General features: G+C 52.8%; 1 protein-coding gene across 1 annotated transcript in view; it reads right to left on the bottom strand.

Annotated features, from left to right (window-relative positions):
• Positions 1–19,831, bottom strand: part of B4GALNT3 (beta-1,4-N-acetyl-galactosaminyltransferase 3) — a 96,066-nt gene that overhangs the window by 11,074 nt on the left and 65,161 nt on the right. Inside the window, exons 2-9 of the mRNA XM_052640891.1 lie at positions 11,938–12,041; positions 10,914–10,991; positions 3,245–3,340; positions 2,761–2,851; positions 2,292–2,392; positions 1,884–1,951; positions 429–507; positions 248–314 (exon numbers count right to left, since the gene is read on the bottom strand). Coding sequence (XP_052496851.1) covers positions 248–314; positions 429–507; positions 1,884–1,951; positions 2,292–2,392; positions 2,761–2,851; positions 3,245–3,340; positions 10,914–10,991; positions 11,938–12,041 — 684 coding nt within the window. The remainder of the gene's footprint in view (positions 1–247; positions 315–428; positions 508–1,883; positions 1,952–2,291; positions 2,393–2,760; positions 2,852–3,244; positions 3,341–10,913; positions 10,992–11,937; positions 12,042–19,831) is intronic.

The following is a 19,831-nucleotide window of genomic DNA, read 5'->3' as shown; positions in this document are numbered from 1 at the left end:
CAATGCTGTGTGGGGGTGGATGGGCACTGTTCTGGGGCAAGGACTCCGAGAGCATGCAGAGAGTCCTCCCAGGTCACTGACCCCCGAGGGCTCAGGACCTCTGACCATGGTGCTCCTTTGGCCTCTGCTCCTCATCCCACACCCTTCACATGTGGGGTTCTGGCCTCCGCATGCCAGGCCCCCCAGCAGGCAGAGCCCGGCAGGCTGGCCCACCTGGCCTCGTCCCCAGGCTGGGCAGGACACTCACTTGTGAAGAGGGACAGGGAAGCAGAGTCGATAATGCTGAACTTGGCCCCGGGGGCATTCCGCCGCCACTGGAAGAAGGGAGGGTGGATGTGAAGGCTTGGAGGTGGCTGATTGGGAACAAGGTTTGAGGGAGCAGGCAGAGGGGCGGCCAGGTGGGTGCCGAGGGGACAGCGAGCACTCACTGCGACTTCCACATGGTCGGTGCCCTGGTCGTTCTGCTTGTGCAGCACCTCGAAGTAGTACCGGCGGGCAGCTGCCAGGCTGGCGGGAGACACGGCACAGGGGCTGCCTCCCAGCACCACACACGCCCGGTCCCTCCCTCCTTGCCCTGGTCCCTCAGACCTGCCGCTGAGCGTCTGGGTCACAATCCCCATCACCACTTACTGACAGGGCAGCCTCAGTTTTCCCTCCCGTGAGATGGGATAATGACAGCGCAAACCTCCCAGAACACTCAGGGAGACACGTGAAATAACAGTGCTATTCCTCAGAGAGCTGTTCCTATGTGTGAGCACCAAGTGCATGTGTGTGTGTGTGCACACTTAATTCTGTCTGACTCTGCAACCCTATAGACTGTAGCCCGCCAGGCTCCTCTGTCCACAGGATTTTCCAGGCAAGAATACTGGAGCAGGTTGCCATTTCTTACTTCAAGGGAGCTTCCCAACCCAGGGATCGAACCTGAGTCTTCTGTGCTTTGGTAGGTGGACTCTTCATCCCTGAGCCACCTGGGGAGCCCAGGCTAAGTGCTTTATACATTCAAACTCACTTAACCCCTGTTTGTAGATAAGAATGCTGAGGTGCAGAAATCTTGGGTAATTTGCCCAAAGTCACCAGGTAATAAGTGGCCCCATTGGGGTTTGGACCCAGGCTGTTGGGTCTCAGCCCCAGTTCTCAGTTGCTCCCCTGAGCCACATGGGCAGTGGCGACCACGGGGGCTGGCACGGCCAGTGCTTTGTGCAAGCTGGCCTGTTTCACCACCAACACCAGCACGGGCACCATCAAGCCCACACATGTTCTCCTGGATGGGTGGTGGGTGGCTGTGGGTGTGTGTGCATGCATGTGCGTGCGTGTGTACCACCAGGTGGCACTCTGAGGCTGAGCTAGTTTCCGTCCCAGCCACTCCAGGAACCATCAAGCCCACAAGTGTTCTTGCCGTGTGTGCATGCATATGTGTGTGCAGACCACCAGGTGGCGCTCTGAGGCTGGGTTAGTTCCCGCCCCAGCCACTACGGGCCTTCCCTCTAGCCTGTCCAGGGGTCCCCGCCATCCAGAATTTTGTGCAGCACAGAAAGCGCAGCGGGACTCTGGGCTGCACAGCCGCAGATCTATCCAGAGATGGAGAAAACGGGCAGAGAGAAAGGAGACCTGTTCTGTTTCCCAGCCCTGAGTGCCACTCAATATCTGTGTGACTCTCATTAAGTCACAGCCCTCTCTGGGCCTCGGGTCTTCATCTGTAAAGTGAAGAAAGACGGTCCAGAAGGTCTCTGTCATTCTCCTGAAATGCAGGGGGCCCTGGGTTGCTGGACCTCTGTGACAGGGGGTTGGGTGGCAGAGGGGTCCACCTGGGGCCCAGCTCCCAGCCTGCCTCCGTTCGGGTAGGAGGTTGGGGGAATCTGCTGCTCATCATGACCCATACTCACCTGACCGGCTTCGAAATCTGACTCCGGAATTTCGCGAACTCTCCAGGGGCAGTCCACTCTTTTCCGGTCTGGAGGTGTGGGGAGAGGGGGAGGGTGGGAGTGATGAGTGAGGAGACAAGGAGAAAGGAGGGAGGTGGGAGGAGCAGGGAGGGGAGATGCTGGGGGATGGGAGGGGGCTCGGGACCACTTGAGAAGCAACTCTCTTTCCTCAAAGTGCTCCCCACAATGCAACCTGAGAAGCCACATGAATCCTGGCACCAGGACCAGCATGGGTGTGGCCTAGACCTGAGTCCTCCAGGTCTGTTCTCTCCCACATCTTGTCCATCCCTCTGTAAGAGTGTCCTGATGGAGGCGTGTGACCTGGCTCCTGGGGGGACGGGAGGGCCTGTGGGGCTGAGCAGACCCTACCTTGCCCACGCTGGCCAGCAGCTGCAGGCCGGAGACCTGGTCGTCCCGGCTCAGCCAGAATTCTGCGTTGTCGTCGGCAGCAATGGCAAACTGGATCTCCCCTGGGCATGGGGGGTGGTTTCCCAGGTGAGGGCAGGACGAGACTTCCCCTAGGGGGCACTCGTGTCTCAGAGACTACATTCTCTGTGGGGCCTTGTGCCAGCCTGCCCGCTGTGTAAACCAGGGGTTTCTACACCTGGGAGACTCCGTGGATAGGGGGACACTTACAGAGAGGGGTAAGCTAGTTTCAGACCCTGCAAATCAGAGTGTGAAGTGGCCACCTGGGGGCATGCATGAGGCCTCACCACGTCCAAACCCTGCTCCCCTGAAAGTGGGCTAACGGTCCAGCCAGCCCAGGGCAGGCGACATGCCTAGGCACCCCGAGAACTCAGACAAGAAGGGGAAAGGCAGGATGTGGGGCTGGCCTCACCATCCATGAAGGGGTGCAGATAGCCGAAGATGCGGAGGCCATAGTTGGTCCACTTGGGAGACACGGCCAGCTTCCTTAGGGTTGTGCGGATCTGTGCCGGGAAAGCGGCGGATCATTACCCGGGGAGGGAAGAGGAAAGTGAAGCAGTGGGTCTGCTCAGGGCTGGTGGGACAATGGGAGGGAGGCAGGTAGAACCAGGTACAGGCTCCCACGTGCTTTATTCAGACCTTGAACAGTACACAACCGCGCAACTGGATGTGATGGCCCCTGGGGAACCATATGTGAGCCATGAGGAAGGTAGGGAAATGGACAGGATTTCTCAGGAGGGAACATGGGAGATAGTGTGGGCAGATGAAGGGCGTCCATGGGATAAAGGAAAGGAGATGAACCAGAAAAAGCAAGGAAGAGGAGCGAGGCAGAAGTTGCAGGGGGAGAGGAGTGGTGAGAGCCAGGAGCGGGGTGGGAGGGGGTGGGAGGCACTCACGTGGGGGTACAGGGGGAAGTGGAGGTTCCTCCGCAGCTGCTGGACGGAGCTGCCACACCAGTCCTCAAACACGTGCAGGTTGACACGGCCGCGGAACTGCGGGGATGGGGAGGAGTGAGTGTGAGACAGAGGCCTGGGCTGCCCAGCCCAGCGCCTCACTGTTCAAGGTCACGGTCCACGCTGGCCCCTTTCCCATCCTCGGCCCCGTGGCTGCATGGCCTGACCCCGAGGCCTGGTCTGTTTTTTCTGGCCTTGCATGTGTTCACACACAGATGCACACATGCATGTACATGCACACACACACACATACACTCCCGGCTATTCCCACATGGGAAGGGGGCTGCACACACGCACACATGCACTCCTGGCTATTCCCACATGGGAAGGGGGCTGGTCTGCATCCCCCAGGCAGGGGGGGTTACGGGCAGGACAGAGTGGGGGGAGGGAGGCCCCAGGCTGGGTTTCAGCCAGTTTGGCCCCCTTCCCTTTGGTCTCGTGGAGAAGGGCATGGCAACCCACTCCAGTATTCTTGCCTGGAGAATCCCACAGACAGAGGAGCTGGGTGGAGTCGGACACGACTGAAGCGGCTTAGCATGCAAGCACACCTTCAGTCTCAAAAGAGGAAAGCCGCGTGGCTGTCTGGCCTGGATGAAACCTCACCCCCTGGTCTTTGAGCTGCCCCTTCAGCTGGCAGAGGGTCCTGAGGCTGGCTCTCCCGAGAGTCAGAGCCTCTCATGGACCACTGCTCAGGTGCCTGGGGCTCAGGGGCAGCCAAGGGAAAGTAAGAGTGAACAGTCCCCTCCCCTCCTAGGCTGGGGGCCGGTGGGCACAGGACTGAGCTGGGAAGCACAGGGACCCCCTGGGGGAGAGGGGATGGGCAGGAAGCCAGGACTCCAGTGGGTGGAAGGGTGGGGAGTAGGGAGGGGAGGGAGGGGGAGCCTGTCCCAAATCATCTGAACACAGCGCTTCAGGTGCCCCATCTTACTCTCCCCTCTCCCCACACCCCTCACCTCTAGATTATGGGAGGTGGACCCCATCAGGCCACACGAACAGGCCCTCCCTTCCTACCATCAGATACCAAATCCCAGTGGCCTTAGGGAGATAGAGGGGATACTGGAACTGGAAGGCCTTCCCACATAGAAGGCCTTCAGCAAGAGCTCTGGAGGAGGGATGGTGGTAGGGGGAGAGAGAAGAGACTGGCCAGAGCCCACCCGCCGATGGGCCTGCCAAGACCTGAGGTGCAGCTGGAGGGGTCCCCCGTCCCCACTTGGAGAGTCACCCCATCCCCTCAGAGCTTGGCTCTTCCTGGGCTCGGCGGCCTGGGGACCTCGGGGAGCAGCCATCGCTCCCTGGAATGTGAGTGGGAGGCTGGGGTGGGTGGGAGAGAGAATGCGGGCTGTGTAGGTTAGGGGCGGCCTGGGGCTGCTTGGAAGGAAAGAATGGGGACATTGTGCCACTTCTGGGGAAATTCCTGAGTCCTGTTTACAAGACCCAGTTGTCTCCTCCAAGCCGACCCCCTCCCTGCCCCTCCCCGGGAGACTCTTGAGTCCACAGAAAACAGAGGGTAGGGGGGGACACCCCCAGAAGTCTGCTTGTTCAGCCAGGGGGCCAGAGGCCACAGGGGCTGGGACAGGGGAAGGACGAGGGAGGAGGGAGCTGGCTGCCCCTACCTGCCCCATGGCCTGAGCCACAGGGGAAACCCAGGCGGGTGGACGAAAGTGTCCACATCCTGGGAGTTAGAGCCCTGATTCAGTCCACAGCCCACCCTCCAGCCACCCCTCACCCCTCTTAGGCTCTAGGCGGGGGTCCCCTGAGGGACTAGTCAGCACCTTCTTCCTCCCCAGGCCTTGATGGCAACCCCACCTTGGTTTGAGTCCCTCCAAGCTTTGGAGACACTGTGTCGGGCAGGGATGTAGGACTCGGGCTGGTCAGCACTGCCCTTTGCCCCTTCTCACCATCCAGCAGGGTTAAGGCCCAGGGAGGAGCACTGGTTACTGCCAGGGCCAGAGCACATCCATGGCCAAAGACGGACCTGAAACGTCCAGTCACAAGCAGCGAAGATACCTGTTGAAGCTTTTCCTTTCAGAGTTGACACTATTAAAGCCCAGAGAGGCAAACTGACTCCCCAAGGACACACAGCAATGAACCCTGTGGAAATGGGAGGGCATCTAGGGGTATGAATACTGCCTGTGGGTGCTCACCTGGGAACGTCCACTGCCTTCCACCACGACAGGGCCTCTGCCAGGCCTTGCTGGCCTCACAGAGCCTCCCAACAGGATGGAAGTGTCTCCCACCACTGATTTCCTCACACTGCCTGCAGAATTGTCTTTCTAAAGACAGATCTGGGGACTTGCCTCACGATCCAGTGGCTAAGACTCCACTGCAATTAAGAGTTCGCACGCGTAGCTGAAGATCCCACAGGCTGCAAAGAAGATCTAAGACCCCACATGCTGCAACTGAGACTTGGTGCAACCAAATGAATAGATAAAAACTGGGAGGAAAAAAAAAGTTTCTAAAGAGATCTGACCATGCCACTCCGCCGCCTCACACCTCTGAGGGTTCCCAGAGGCTTCTGGACAAAACCTGGCTTTCCGGCCTCACCTCACCCCTCTCCCAGTCACACCTGCCCTCCACCCACACACACTCCTCTCTGCCTTTGCAAACCGATTCCTGGTTGGAAGGCCTTTTCCTTTCTTCCCCCACCCAGCAAATTCTAGTTTAAGAATTTAAGAATCCTTTAAGGCTCTTCTCAAATCCCTCTCTGGGCGTCTACAATTTCTCCAGGCAGAGTTACAGCTCCCTCCTCGGGACTCCTTGCACATCTTAATTATCCAAGGGAACAAGTGCTCAGAGAAGCTAAACCTGGTGCCACATGTTCCTTCATTTATCCTATAACCACTAGAGATGTTTGTACCAGTGTTGATGCAAAGATGGAAAGGGTTCCCTGGAGGAGAGACATGCGGAAGCGCAAGCCACCTGAGCCAGGGTTACTGCAGAGGCTGAGATGCAGACGGCGGGCAGGTGGTCCACCTCCCGGGGGTGGTGGGACAGCCCAGCACTGGTGTGAGCATGGACCAGGCTGCTGCTTGGCCAGATTCACACTTACAAGACCAGCACACCTGGCAGGACCATGTGACCTTCACCGAGCAGGACAACTGAGGCCTGTACTCCGGACTCCTATTTAGAGTCTCTACAGCCTCTGGATTCTTGCTCACACCTGCCCCTCAAGTGAGCTCCCCTTGGGAATCGAGGGGCTCCCAACTCTGGATAAGAGATTTCTCTGGATGGAGGAAGGGACCAGAGCCCTATCTGGTGAAATCCTAGTGGGGGACATTACCCCTCTTTGAATAGATGCTCTGTAACTGAACTGTGATGTCACTTGTACCTCCCGTGGTGACCACGTATGTGACGGTGGGGGTTCAGGGCCCCGAAAAAAGGCAGGTCTGATCTGCACACAAACGTCCACAGCAGCATTATTCCCAGGAGCTGAAAGCAGAAACAGCCCAAACACCCATTTCTGAGGATAAGATAATGAGGTCCATCCACACAGTGGAAGATTACTCAGCCGGAAAAAGGAATGAAGTCCTGATACAAACGCTGCCACATGGATGAGCCTTGAAAACATAATGCTAAGTGAGAGAAGCCAGACAAAACAGCCACGTATAGTACGAGTCTGTCTATATGAAGAGAGTCTTCATACAGAGAGAGTCTATCTGAATGGGCAGATCCAGAGAGACAGATTAGACTAGCATTTCCTGGGGGCTGGGGACTGGGGGTAGTGAGGCTATTAGGTGAGGGGTTTCCCTTAGTGGTGACGAAAACCTATTAATATTAAACTGATAGTTATGGATGACAACTCTATGAATATACTAAGCGCTATTGACTTGCACACATTAACTGGGTGAATTATAGGGACTTCCCTGGTGGTCCAGAGGTTAAGAATCCACCTTCCAATGCAGGGGACCCAGGTTCAATCCCTGGTCAGAAAACCAACATCCAACATGCAACTGGAGCAACTAAGTTGGAGTGCTGCAACTGAGACCCGTCACTGACACTAAATCCATCTTTTAAAATCATGAATTATACAGTACATGAACTATATCTCAATAAAACTGTTAGAGGGAAAAAAAGGGGCGGGGTGGAGCCTGAGAAGGGAAGTCAGAATCCCAGCCCTCGGGAGAGAGACACCGAGTCACAGAGCCCACGTGACATGACCCGTGGACTCCAGCTTGTTTTGATCTGACTCTGTATCCACCACGTTTCTTTCCTGTAACGATGCTGGCTTTGTAGGGGGAGCAGAGTAGCAGACAGTGTTTGGCCAGTGGACCGAATACCGATGGTAAGTGAATGGACTGCCACTGAGGTTTGTTAATTAGTGGGGTTTGCTAGTCAGAGTCTCATGATTTGGGCTGACAGGGACGGTGTCTGAGGGCAGTTATGTCATGAAGCCCAGCCCACCAGCTGTCCACTCCCCATCTGAACGGCAGAGCGATGACTAAGCCTGCTGCGCTGGAGAGCCACTTCTGGCCTCTGAGACTCTGAGCTGCCAGCTGAAGGCTGGGGAGGGGAGCCAGTCAAAGAAGAAACCACAGGCAGCCTTCCCGTGTTCTGTCCATGTTCACCCACAGGGGAGGGTTGCAGGAGCTTTGCCACCTTGCGGAGTGACTGGTCAACCCCTTTGGAAGCCATTGCCCAGAAAGGGGTGATAACAGTGCAACCTGACAGCCCCGGACAGCTAGCAGATGCTCAGTAAAGCACTTCCTGCTGCAACTGTAGGTCCAAAGGCAGGAAACAGGTAAGGAGAGGAAATAGAGGTCCCCATGGAGGGCTAGAGGAGAGGGGCCCACTGCAGCTGGACGACTGCATATGTGAGCTATCTAAACTGTCAGGACCTAAGTCTGACAGTTACTGGTGAGAATCCACCCTCCAATGCAGGGGACCCAGGTTCAATCCCTGGTCACCAATTGTGGGGCGAGAGTGAAGGAGGTGGTGAAATAAGAAGACCGGATTGGTGATTCCCTGAAGATTCATGCGGGTTGTGAGGAGGATTTTATAAGCCACTTTCTTTTCTTCTTCTTCTTTTTTTTTTTGGCTGCTTTGGGTGGCTTGTAAGATCTTAGTTCTCCAGCGAGGGACTGAATCCTGGCCCCCAGCAGCGAGAGCATGGAGTCCTAACCACTGGACTGCCAGGGAATTCGCTGTAAAAAAGCCACTTTTAATAATAAAATACCAAAGTCAGTGGAAATCAGGCCTTTACCACCAAAAGGCTAAACACTTACTAAAAGATCAACTATTCCTTTTAAAAGTTAATCACATTTTAATCATTATTTACTATTTGTTACTGTTCTCCAGTAGTCATGTATGGATGTGAGAGTTGGACTGTGAAGAAAGCTGAGTGCCGAAGAATGGATGCTTTGGAACTGTGGTGTTGGAGAAGACTCTTGAGAGTCCCTTGGACTGCAAGGAGATCCAACCAGTCCATTCTAAAGGAGATCAGTCCTGGGTGTTCTTTGGAAGGAATGATGCTAAAGCTGAAACTCCAGTACTTTGGCCACCTCATGCGAAGAGTTGACTCATTGGAAAAGACTCTGATGCTGGGAGGGATTGGGGGCAGGAGGAAAAGGGGATGACAGAGGATGAGATGGCTGGATGACATCACCGACTTGATGGACATGAGTTTGAGTGAACTCTGGGAGTTGATGATGGACAGGGAGGTCTGGTGTGCTGCAATTCATGGGGTTGCAAAGAGTCGGACACGACTGAGCGACTGAACTGAACTGAGCTGAACTGAACTGTTTTCATCAAGATATGTATAGATATATCTCCAGAGCTTCCCTGATGGCTCAGTGGTAAAGAATCTGCCCACAATGTGAGAGACGGGGATTCGATCACTGGATTGGGAAGATCCCCTGTAGGAGGAAATGGCAACCCACTTCAGTATTCTTGCCTAGAAAATCCCATGGATAGATGATGAGTCTGGCAGGCTATAGACCATGGGGTCACAAAGAGTTGGACACAACAGAGGATGCAAACAGTTCATATATATCTCCATCCTTGGCTGGCCAAGAAAAGGGGGAAAATTAATGATTAATAAATGCAGACTGTGATGTAGTTACAATCTTTCAAAATAATTGGTTCATTAAGAAAAATGATCCAAACTGGCCTCAAGGGAGAGAAGGCTGAATCGCTGGACCAATGGTTTTCACAATACCATCTCCAGGTGGGGTGGGGCCTAATTACCCGATGACGTCACCTGGTACAGGTGTGCCAGTGATGTAATCCACTCTCTCTCAGGACTTAACCAGAGGCAATTTCACGGTAGATAACCTACCATCATATTTCGAATAACACCACCTCCTTCATTCTCGCCCCACAGCAAATGGGTGGACTGGGAATGAAATCACCCAGGCGGTAGGGACCAACCTGTGATAGGTGTGGATGAAGACGACTGGCTGGCCGCCAGCACCCGGCCAAGAAAGGCCTGGACAAGTTGCATGGTCCGACACCCAAATTTAAAATGTTCACCCCCAAATCACCATGCTGCTCTGGAATGTCTGCACAAGCATTTACTCCAGGTAATCTTGTGTCTGTAATAAACCTCCGAGCCTCTGTTTCTATACCAAGAGAAAAAGAATCTGTCCAGTCCAACATAAACAAAAGGTGTGATGATGGTTATGACAATTTTTATTCACATGTTTGACAGCTTTCTATAAAAATTTTCTAAAGCAAGAGTTTCTTGGTATAAAGTCCCTCAGAGCACTGGTTTCATAGAGCACTAAAGTTTAATGGAAAAAGGCAGTTCGGGAGGTGAATAAGTTTGGTACGTGTTGGGAGAAACCAAATCAAATAGAGGATGACAGAACTCAGCATATTTCACGTACTAACATGTATTTTCAGGAAGTTGGATGTCTATAGATTTTAAACCATATTTCACAATGGATTCCTTTCTGACTGGAGTATCTTATGGGACTTAATGGTCCAAGAAAGACAGTTTGGGAAGCCGAATTTTATGACTGGGGACTGGCATAGACATGAAAGTCCCATAGCTTTCCTGAGCTTTACTTTTCTCACCCATAAAATGAGGACACTACGCTGTCCTACTGGGTCATAAAGCTGACAGGTTACACACAAAGCCTGGCACACGGTAGTACTTTTGTGCTTAGTTGCTCACTCGTGTCCCACTCTGTGTGACCCCACAGCCTGTAGCCTGCCAGGTTCCTCTGTTTACAGGATTTTCCAGCAAGCATACTGGAGTGGATTCCAGCGGAATCTTCCCAACCCAGGGATTGAAGCTCCTGCATTAGCAGGTGGATTGTTTACCACTGAGCCACCTGGGAAGCCCCCCTGCAAATGTTAGCACTTCTCTATGTTAGTTAAGGAAGAAAATTCAATGAGCCTGGAACTCTAACTTTTTTCTTCAAATTAGATGAAAAAAAACCTCTTTTTTGGCCGCACTGAGCTGCATGTGGGATCTTAGTTCCCCAACCAGGGATCAAACCCAAACTCCCTGCTGTGGAAGTGCAGAGTCTTAACTACTGGACCGCCAGGGAAGCCCCTGGATGAAAAACTTTAATAATAACCACTAGAATAAAATGCTCTGTGGCCTCTGGAGTTACCTACTAATATCAACACTGTTTTCTTAACCCTGCCTTTCAAGGAGCAGCCTCACCTCTGAGAGCCAGGGCACCGGCTTATTCCACTTCAAGTAGCTGCTGTTTCCACTCCCACCACGTGCTGAGCCTGGATCCTGGCAGAACAGAGAAGAATGAACCTGGTGGGAATATGAAGGGGGCGATAGGACCAGAGCCCCCTGAACGTGCCTGAGGGGGTGCAGAGGGTCAAGAGACACAGTCCTGCTGTCAGAAGCTTGTCAACTTAAGGACGTTCCTATTTCTGGTCCACACACCGTCCCTCACCAACATACCTCCAATGTACACTTCTGGGATGCTTCTGCTTTTCTGACTCTTCTCAGTCTTCCCATACCAAAAGCATTTTTTTCTAATTAGACCAGGCTCTCCTGAGGACAGGGACCCTGCCTCCCTCTTCCTCTACACCCCCTTAGGGTGTAACTCATTTATCCTAACATTTGTCCCCCTGGGGACACCCCAGCTCTTCCCTATCCTGTAGGTCCATGGGGTCAGTTAGGCTCTGGTCCAGCCTTGGGGGCAGTATCTGTTCTAGGCTCAGAAGCTCAACCTTATGGCTCCAGGCTGAACTGGCCTCGAATTCCCAAACCCCTACCCAGAGCTGCTTCTGGGGACCAGCAGCCCAAGAAACACTATCAGGAAAATGCTCCATTATTTGCAGCTATTTGCAGGGAGGGGTGTCTGTCTACCACATCATCTGTGACTCTTGGCTGCCAGCATCCGGGATTGTGACTGGAGGACCAGCCCAGTCATCCCAGCAGGAGGCGAGACGTGCTGGTCCTTCCTCCAGCCCCTGCTCTTGCAGAGATGGAGGCCACATCCCTGGACAGCTCAGACATAATAAAGGCTTTGAGGAGGGAGGGCAGGATGGATATCTCTACCCACAAGGTAGGAGAGCCTGGGACACCAGCCTGCCATCCAGGGCGTCCCTCTGCTCTGCCTCTCCTAACACGGGAAAGCGGAGGATGCCCTCAGGGCTATGTGGGTGGGCGGGTAGGGGACCTGAGTTAAGGCAGCAGCAAGGGGACGGCTGACCCTGCCACGTACCTTGGGGCCCAGCCTCTGGGGACGGTAGAACTGCAGATTCGGGTCCACAGCTGGAATGTTTCTGCTGGCCAGAGCCTTGGCCAGCTCCCTCCAGCTGCCGTACCCTGAGGAGGGGAAAGAGGAAGAGAGGAACAAGGTCAGTATGACCCGAAGGTCGCACACATCCGTGAGACTCAGGGCAGGAAAACTGAGGAAATGGTGTTCCTTCTGCTGCTCCTCACGGCTGGCTGTGGGGGTGGGGGTGTTGGGAGACAATTACACCTTGGCCAAGGTCAACATGGCAGAAAGTGAGGACATGAGCTCATCTCCTGTTGGGATTTGCTGTCTTTCCCAAGTCAGAGAGGGAGCCAGGCCGGGTGAAAGCGGAGCTTTGTCCTGCCACGGTGACCACCACAGGCCGCCTTTCCAGGCCTAATTTGCCCAAACACCATCATGGGGAAGGAAGAGTCTCACTGGACGGTGGAGCTAAGCTTTTCCCTCCACAACTTTCCCTCCTCCAAGCCAGGGAGCCGGCGGGGTTGTCTGACTGGGAGGCCCTCCCCCTGCCCACAGCTAGTTGCTGGGCAGCTGGATGGGCCAGAGCTGGGGGTGGGGGCAGGAAAGGGTGAGCCAGGACCTGACATCCACCAATCGGATCTAGCAACAGCTGGAGATGTGAGATTCCAGGACCGGCTCCTCCTGGATTGACCTAGAGGCTGTGAGCCGGCTGACGCCTGTGCCCTCACGCACAACCTGAGAAGGTAAGAGCCACACCGCAGTGAGAACGAGGGGACACGTGTGCATTCACCATCACACAGAGGGGCTGCCGAGGGTAAGGTGGGAGAGTCAGAATTCAGCTGTCAGCACTGATGTCCACGGGGGGCTGGGGCTGTCCCCAGGTGAGGCGGATGCTTGAGCAAGACGGAGACTTTGATATGTGGAAACATGAGCCAGAATCACAGGCTTCCAGGAGCCATGAGGGGCTTTGAAGACCACCTACTCAGGACTTCCCTGGGGGTCCAGTGGCTGGGACCCTGGGCTCCCAGTGCAGGGGGCCTGGGTTTGATCCCTGGTCAGGGAACTAGATCCCACAGGCCACAGTTAAAACTTGGTACAGTCAAGAAAAAAACAAGACCACCTAGTCCTCATTTCAGGTGAGGAAATGGAGCCCCAGTTATCTAGGCTCACTCAGCAAACACAGTTGACCCCCTGTCCATGAGGGGTATGTTTAAGACCCCCCCAGCAGATATCCTGAAACCACACATAGTATCAAACTACATATATATGCTGTTTATTCCTACGCACCTATGATTAAATTTAATTAGACATGGTGGGAGATTAATAACATGAAAAGTAAAATAGAACAATAATAGAGTATATCATAATAAAAGTTATATGAGTCACTCTGTCTCAAAATATTTTACTGTACAAAATGAATGCCTTTTCCATCTTAACTGAGCACTTACTTATCATGCACTGAAGCTATACCTTGAGCAGTTTCAGGTTTGACAGCAAAACCAGTACAAATTTCCTTTCCCGTCTTCACAATTTCAGGAGTAGAAGATTTGCTCTTGCTGTCGATCTTAGCAACCTTAGTATATGATTTTTTTTTCTTTATTAGTTTTCACCTCTTCACTTAAAAGAAGCACTTTAAGGGACTTCCCTGGTGGTCCAGTGGTTAAGACTTTGTACTTCCACTACTGGGAGCACAGGTTCGATCCCTGGTCTGGGGAACTAAGATCCCACATGCCACATGGTGTGGTCAAAAAGAAGCAACACGTTAAGGCTTCCCTTTGGCAAATTCACATTGCCAGCATTACTACTCTTGCACTTCAGGGACAGTGTTAAGTAGAATAAGAGTCACTTGCACACAAGCAGTGCAATGCCAGGACAGGCTGATAACCAAGATGGCCACTAGGAGACCAACGGTGGGATGTGGGGGAGAAAGAGGGTGACCCACCTCCTGGGCAGGACGGAACTGGACAGTGAGAGATTTCATCACACTGATCAGAACAGTACACCACTGAAAGCTTATGAATCGCTCATTTCTGGAATGTTCAATTTAATATTTTCAGACTGTGGTTGACTCTGGGTAATGGGAACATTAAAAGTGAAATCATGTCATGGATCGGGGCAACCGCCATAGTTCAATCGGAAACCACTTCGCTGAAAAGGTGCAGGAACCTTTGCAACAGCTTCCTCAAGATGCCCCTAGGACAGTGACTTCCCTGGGGGTCCAGTGGCTAAGACTCTGGACCCCAGAGTCTAATTAACAACAGTACACAGTAATATATATTCAAGTAATATACATTCAATGTATATACAGTAATGTACATTGAATGTATATACACTGAATACAGGAGGTAAGTTTAATTTACCTCTTGAAATTGACCACTTGAATGTGTGTTACTGTATATACATTGAATGTATATTCAATGTATATTTGACCACTTAACAGACCCCAGCCTGTCTGTCTCACCGGCCAGTGTTTCCTCTCCAGCCTACATTTTCTCCTGGGGATGCTGTCTGGGGAAGACTGTGGGGCATCTGGTGGGCAGAGGTCTTAGCTGGAGATCGGTGCCCCTGGGTTTCTATGCTCCCAATGCAGGGGGCCCGGGTTCTATCCCTGGTCAGGGAACTCGATCCCACCTACCGCAACTAAGAGTTCCCATGCTGTAACTAAAGATCCCGTGTACCACAACTAAGACCCAGCACAGCCAAAAAAGCAAATACATAAATGTTTTTAAATGACCCCCCAGGACACCATAGCGGGCGCTGCATGGGACTGAGACTGGCATCACTGGCCCCTAGGACCCAAGAGCTGCCCGGAGGCCGAAGCGTCCTAGGACCCCCACACCAGCACTGGTAGAGACACCACCAGCCAAGCAGACACAGAGGAAAGAGCACAACCCACACACACAGGCCACACCAGGTAGACACCAGCATTTTGCCCAGGTGTGTGTGTGAGTGACTCTGGGAGAGGCAGTTGGAAAGTGGGGTGCAGTGGGGGCTTTTCTTGCCCAATTATGTTCTGGGGGTGGCCCCTCAGGGTTTCCTTCGCACCTCCCAGGCATGATCTCATCGGAGCCTTGCAGAACCTGGGGAGATGAGCCAGGTCTGATTACCCCACTGCACAGATGGGGAAAGAGACGCTGAGAGCTGAAGGTCACAGAGTCCACTGTTGTTGCAAAGCCAGGGTCAGCACAGACAGCCTGTCTGTCTCACTGGCCAGTGTTTCCTTGTCCAGCCTACATTTTCTCCTGGGGATGCTGTCTGAGGAAGACTGTCGGGTATCTGGCGGGCAGAGGTCTTAGCTGGAGATCGGTGCCCATGGGTTTCTATGCAGACATTAGCCGTCTGCTGGTGGTGTGTTTATCAAGACTTTTGCAGGTTTATCCCACTGCATCAAGGTCTCTGCTGTTTCCATGGAGGGCCAGCTGGCAGGCAGAAACAGGTCAGACTAGTTCAATGCAGAGAGATGTTCTAGGGAAGCAGGATTCTGGGGCTGGTGATGTGAGATGAGGACAGGGGAGGGGAGCGGAAGGAGGAAGAGTGTTCCGGACCTGGTCCTCACTTTCTGCACCAGCTCACAGGATAGATGCTTGTCCCCAACTAACCCCGCTCAGACACCACTAACAATGGAGCCCCATCTCTGCCCAGGCCCCGGGGGCTCTGGGTTAGTGGCAAGGGCAGAGGGCCCAGGGGACATGTGATTCACACCATGGGAAGGGTGGACAGGCACTGCCTTGTCTCTGCCTGGGGATGGTTGGGTCACCTGTTCTTGACTCTGTGCGGTGACTGAAGACCATCTCCTTGTAGACACAGGCATGAGGACACAACTCTAAAAACACAACGCACCGCATTCTCACACACAGGGGTTCCTGTGTGTCTCACACCCACATTCTTTCCCACAGACTTGTCTTCAGTTCCAGCCAAATTCTCTGGCTCCTGGAAGTCACGCAGAAGGCGAGATGACTCGCCCCATGGTCGATGGACTCTCACTGTGGTCTCACCATGCCCTGTCCTTGTGTTTGCTGGGAAGGGACAAGGAACGCCCACTGCTGGACCAAACTCTGGATGGGCTCCTCTGAGCTCTCTTTTTCACCAGGCCTTGTCCTTGGGCCCTGTCCTTGGCCTGCCCAGCCCAGGTTTTAGGAAGAATCCTGTTAAGTCTGCTTATAGAATTCCCCCTATCCTTGATAGCTGAACCTGATAGGTAGCCAGGGTCCTGTTAGGCTTTGCTGGCAGGAGTGCCCCAGCCTGATGGCTCCTCCTGGTCACTTCCCATCCGCTGACCCGTCACTCTGCCTATGCGCTGTGAATCCCCAGCTGCCTTTGCTGTCTTTGGAACTGAGCTTAGCTCTATACCATGGTCTTTCTCTCATATTGTGACAGTTCTGAGTTCAATCTGTCCGTCACCTTTAACTTGTGCCTGGCTCTACTTCTGTCTCTTTTTAAAAAAATTGTTTATTTATTTTAATTGGAGGATAATTACTCTACAATATTGTGATGGGTTTTGCCATACATCAGTATGAATCATGTATAAATGTATGAATCATGTATGAATAGGCATACATGTGTCTCCTCTATCCTGAACCCCCCTCCCACCTCCCTTCCCACCCTGTCCCTCTAGGTTGTCCCAGAGCACTGGCTTTGGGTGCCCAGCATCATACATCAAACTCACATGGGTCATCTATTTTACATATGGTAATGTGCCAGGAGAAATATCAATAACCTCAGATATGCAGATGACACCACCCTTATGGTAGAAAGCAAAGAACAAAATAGCCTCTTGATGAAAGTGAAAGAGGAGAGTAAAAAAGTTGGCTTAAAGCCCAACATTCAGAAAACTAAGATCATGGCATCTGGTCCCCTCACTTCCTGGCAAATAGATGGTGAAACAGTGGAAACAGTTTTGGGCTCCAAAATTACTGCAGATGGTGATTGCAGCCATGAAATTAAAAGACGCTTGCTCCTTGGAAGGAAAGTTATGACCAACCTAGACAGCATATTAAAAAGCAGAGACATTATTTTGCCAACAAAGGTCTGTCTAGTCAAGGCTATGGTTTTTCCAGTGGTCACGTATGGATGTGAGAGTTGGACTGTGAAGAAAGCCGAGAGCCGAAGAATTGATGCTTTTGAACTGTGGTGTTGGAGAAGACTTCTGAGAGTTCTTTGGACTGCAAGGAGATCCAACCAGTCCATCCTAAAGGAGATCAGTCCTAGGTGTTCATTGGAAGGACTGATGTTGAAGCTGAAACTCCAATAGTTTGGCCACCTGACGGGAAGAGCTGACTCATTGGAAAAGACCCTGATGCTGGGAAAGACTGAGGGCAGGAGAAGGGGACGAGAGAGGATGAGATGGTTGGATGGCATCACTGACTCGATGGACATGAGTTTGGGTGGACTCTGGGAGTTGGTGATGGACAGGGAGGCCTGGCATGCTGCAGTTCATGGGGTCGCAAAGAGTCAGACACGACTGAGCAACTGAACTGAACTGAACTGAACTGATGCTGGGAAAGATTGAGGGCAGGAGGAGAAGGGGACGACAGAGGATGAGATAGTTGGATGGCATCATCGACTCAATAGACATGTTTGGGTAGGCTCTGGGAGTTGGTGATGGACAGGGAGGCCTGGTGTGCTGCAGTTCATGGGGACACAAAGAGTCGGACACAACTGAGTGACTGAACTGAACTGAATGTGTATATCTCAATGCTATTCTCTCAGTCATCCCACCTTCTCCTCCCACTGAGTCCAAAAGTCTGTTCTTTATGTTGGTGTCTCCTTTGCTTCTTTTTTTTGTCTTTGGCTATACTACGTGGCATGCAGGATCTTAGTTCCCCGACCAAGGATCGAACCTGCATCCTCTGCAGTGGAAGTGTAGAGTCTTAACCACTGGACTGCCAGGGAAGTCCCTTTATTTCTCTTTAAAAGAGGGTAAGAGGTGGGTTTCCCAGTGAACAAGGATGAATCCACTGAGGGGAGGGGAGGCCAGTGATTAAACCTAACTGGGCCCTGCCTGGGTCACAGATGGAGGGCCCAGTTAGGTACATGGCTTTGAAATACCTGGAGCGAGACAGTCAACAGCCCAGGTTAGCAATTCAAGGAGCAGGAAATGCTCTTTGCAAATGTCACAGTATGGAAAAGACAAGAAGGCTCTGGAGTCAGAAATGTCTCCCTGGGTTTCCTCCATGAGAAACAGTGGCCGGACCACGTGAGCAACTAGTTGAAGCTCTATGGCCTGGTTCCTCCTCCGGCTGGTGGGGGTGATGATGCCTGCCCCACGGGAATGCCACGAGGAGACAGTGATTTCCGTCAGGCCTGGTGTGCGGTTGGACACAGTTAACACTCCTTCCTCCAACAACATCTGCTGAAGACATGAACTCCAGACGCTTCAAAATGCTGCAAACCACAGACAGCCAGTGGCCACTGCTTTCCTCTTCGTACAGAGCAGGCAGACCGCAGGCCAGCAGTGACTCCATGGTAGGGGTACAGACTGTCTCCTCTCTGCTGCCCTGCTGCTCCCTGCACCCCTCCCATTACCCACCTATGCCCCCCTACCCTCCACCCCTGTTAATATTCACTGAGTCCATAATAGGCATCAGGCATTGCATGGGGCTTTTCCTGTGTTCACCCTGCCAGTGGAGACCCCAGCCCTGATCAGCCTCTGCAGGGACCAGGAGCTAAAGAATGTGCTAATTCAACTACTGACACTTGTCACCTGCTCTCAGCTAAGTGAACTCCCACTCCCAGCCAGAGTGCCAGCTGCCAGGGCCTGTCTCTCCTGCACCAGGTGTCACATTTGTGCCAGGAGACAGACACCCCCATCTCAGGTGACAGACAAAGCACCAGCAATGGGCCTCACATTCTGCCCTCACAGAGCTGGGCTATCAAGTTCAGCATCAGCCCCCATGCTGCCAACACTCCTCCTCTGCACAGCATGGACTCTTCAAAGGCCTAGAGATCATATCTTCAGCTCTTTGATGAAAATACCGCATATGCACAGCCCATGGTCCTTTATTATCTTTTTTTTTCCCCCAAAAAACTCTCATGTGTATTATTTCACTGCATCCTCACCACCTCCCTGTGAACTGTCATCCTCCTTAGAGATGAAAAAACACAAAAGTGAAGTCACACAGTGAATAAGATCGTCCATGTAAAGGACTCGGTGTTGGAACAAGCAAGCAGTTAACACATTGCAGCTCAATATTTCAACATTGGTCACGTGTTGCTCAGTTGTGTCCGACTCTTTGCAACCCTGTGGACCGTAGCCCTCCAGGCTCTTCTCGGACCCGACTGAGGCGACTTGGCACACATGCACTTTTGGCAGATCTGAACCTTGCATTCATTTCTCCTGGTCTCTGGTCTGAGTTTCTTGCTGATATTGTCACGTGGTCCACAGAGATGTTCCCATGAGGGAGAGAGGCAGCTCCTGGCTGCTCAGACAGATCTGGGGTCGTTGGTGAAGGTTCAGCTGATGGACTGGACATGGGGAGAGGAATCAAGAATGACTCAGAAGGAACCCTCTTGCACCGTTGGAGGAAATGCAAACCACTATGGAGAACAGCATGGAGGTTCCCTTAAGAAAACCAACCACAGTACTCCCACGAGTGAAGTCGCTCAGTCGTGTCTGACTCTTTGCTACCCTGTGGACTGTAGCCCACCAGGCTCCTCTGTCCATGGGATTTTCCAGGCAAGAATACTGGAGTGGGTTGCCATTTCCTTCTCCAGGGGATCTTCCCAACCCAGGGACTGAACCCCAGTTTCCCACATGGCAGGCAGATGCTTTAACCTCTGAGCCACCAGGGAAGTCCTCCCATATGACCATATGACAGTCTTCCCATATGACCCAGCAATCCCACGAGTGGGCATATACCCCGAGAAAACCATGATCAGAAGGACACATGTACCCCAG

This window comes from Budorcas taxicolor, chromosome 5 (genome assembly GCF_023091745.1).
Source record: "Budorcas taxicolor isolate Tak-1 chromosome 5, Takin1.1, whole genome shotgun sequence".
Lineage (NCBI taxonomy): Eukaryota > Metazoa > Chordata > Mammalia > Artiodactyla > Bovidae > Budorcas > Budorcas taxicolor.
This window is presented reverse-complemented; position numbering and strand designations above follow the sequence as displayed.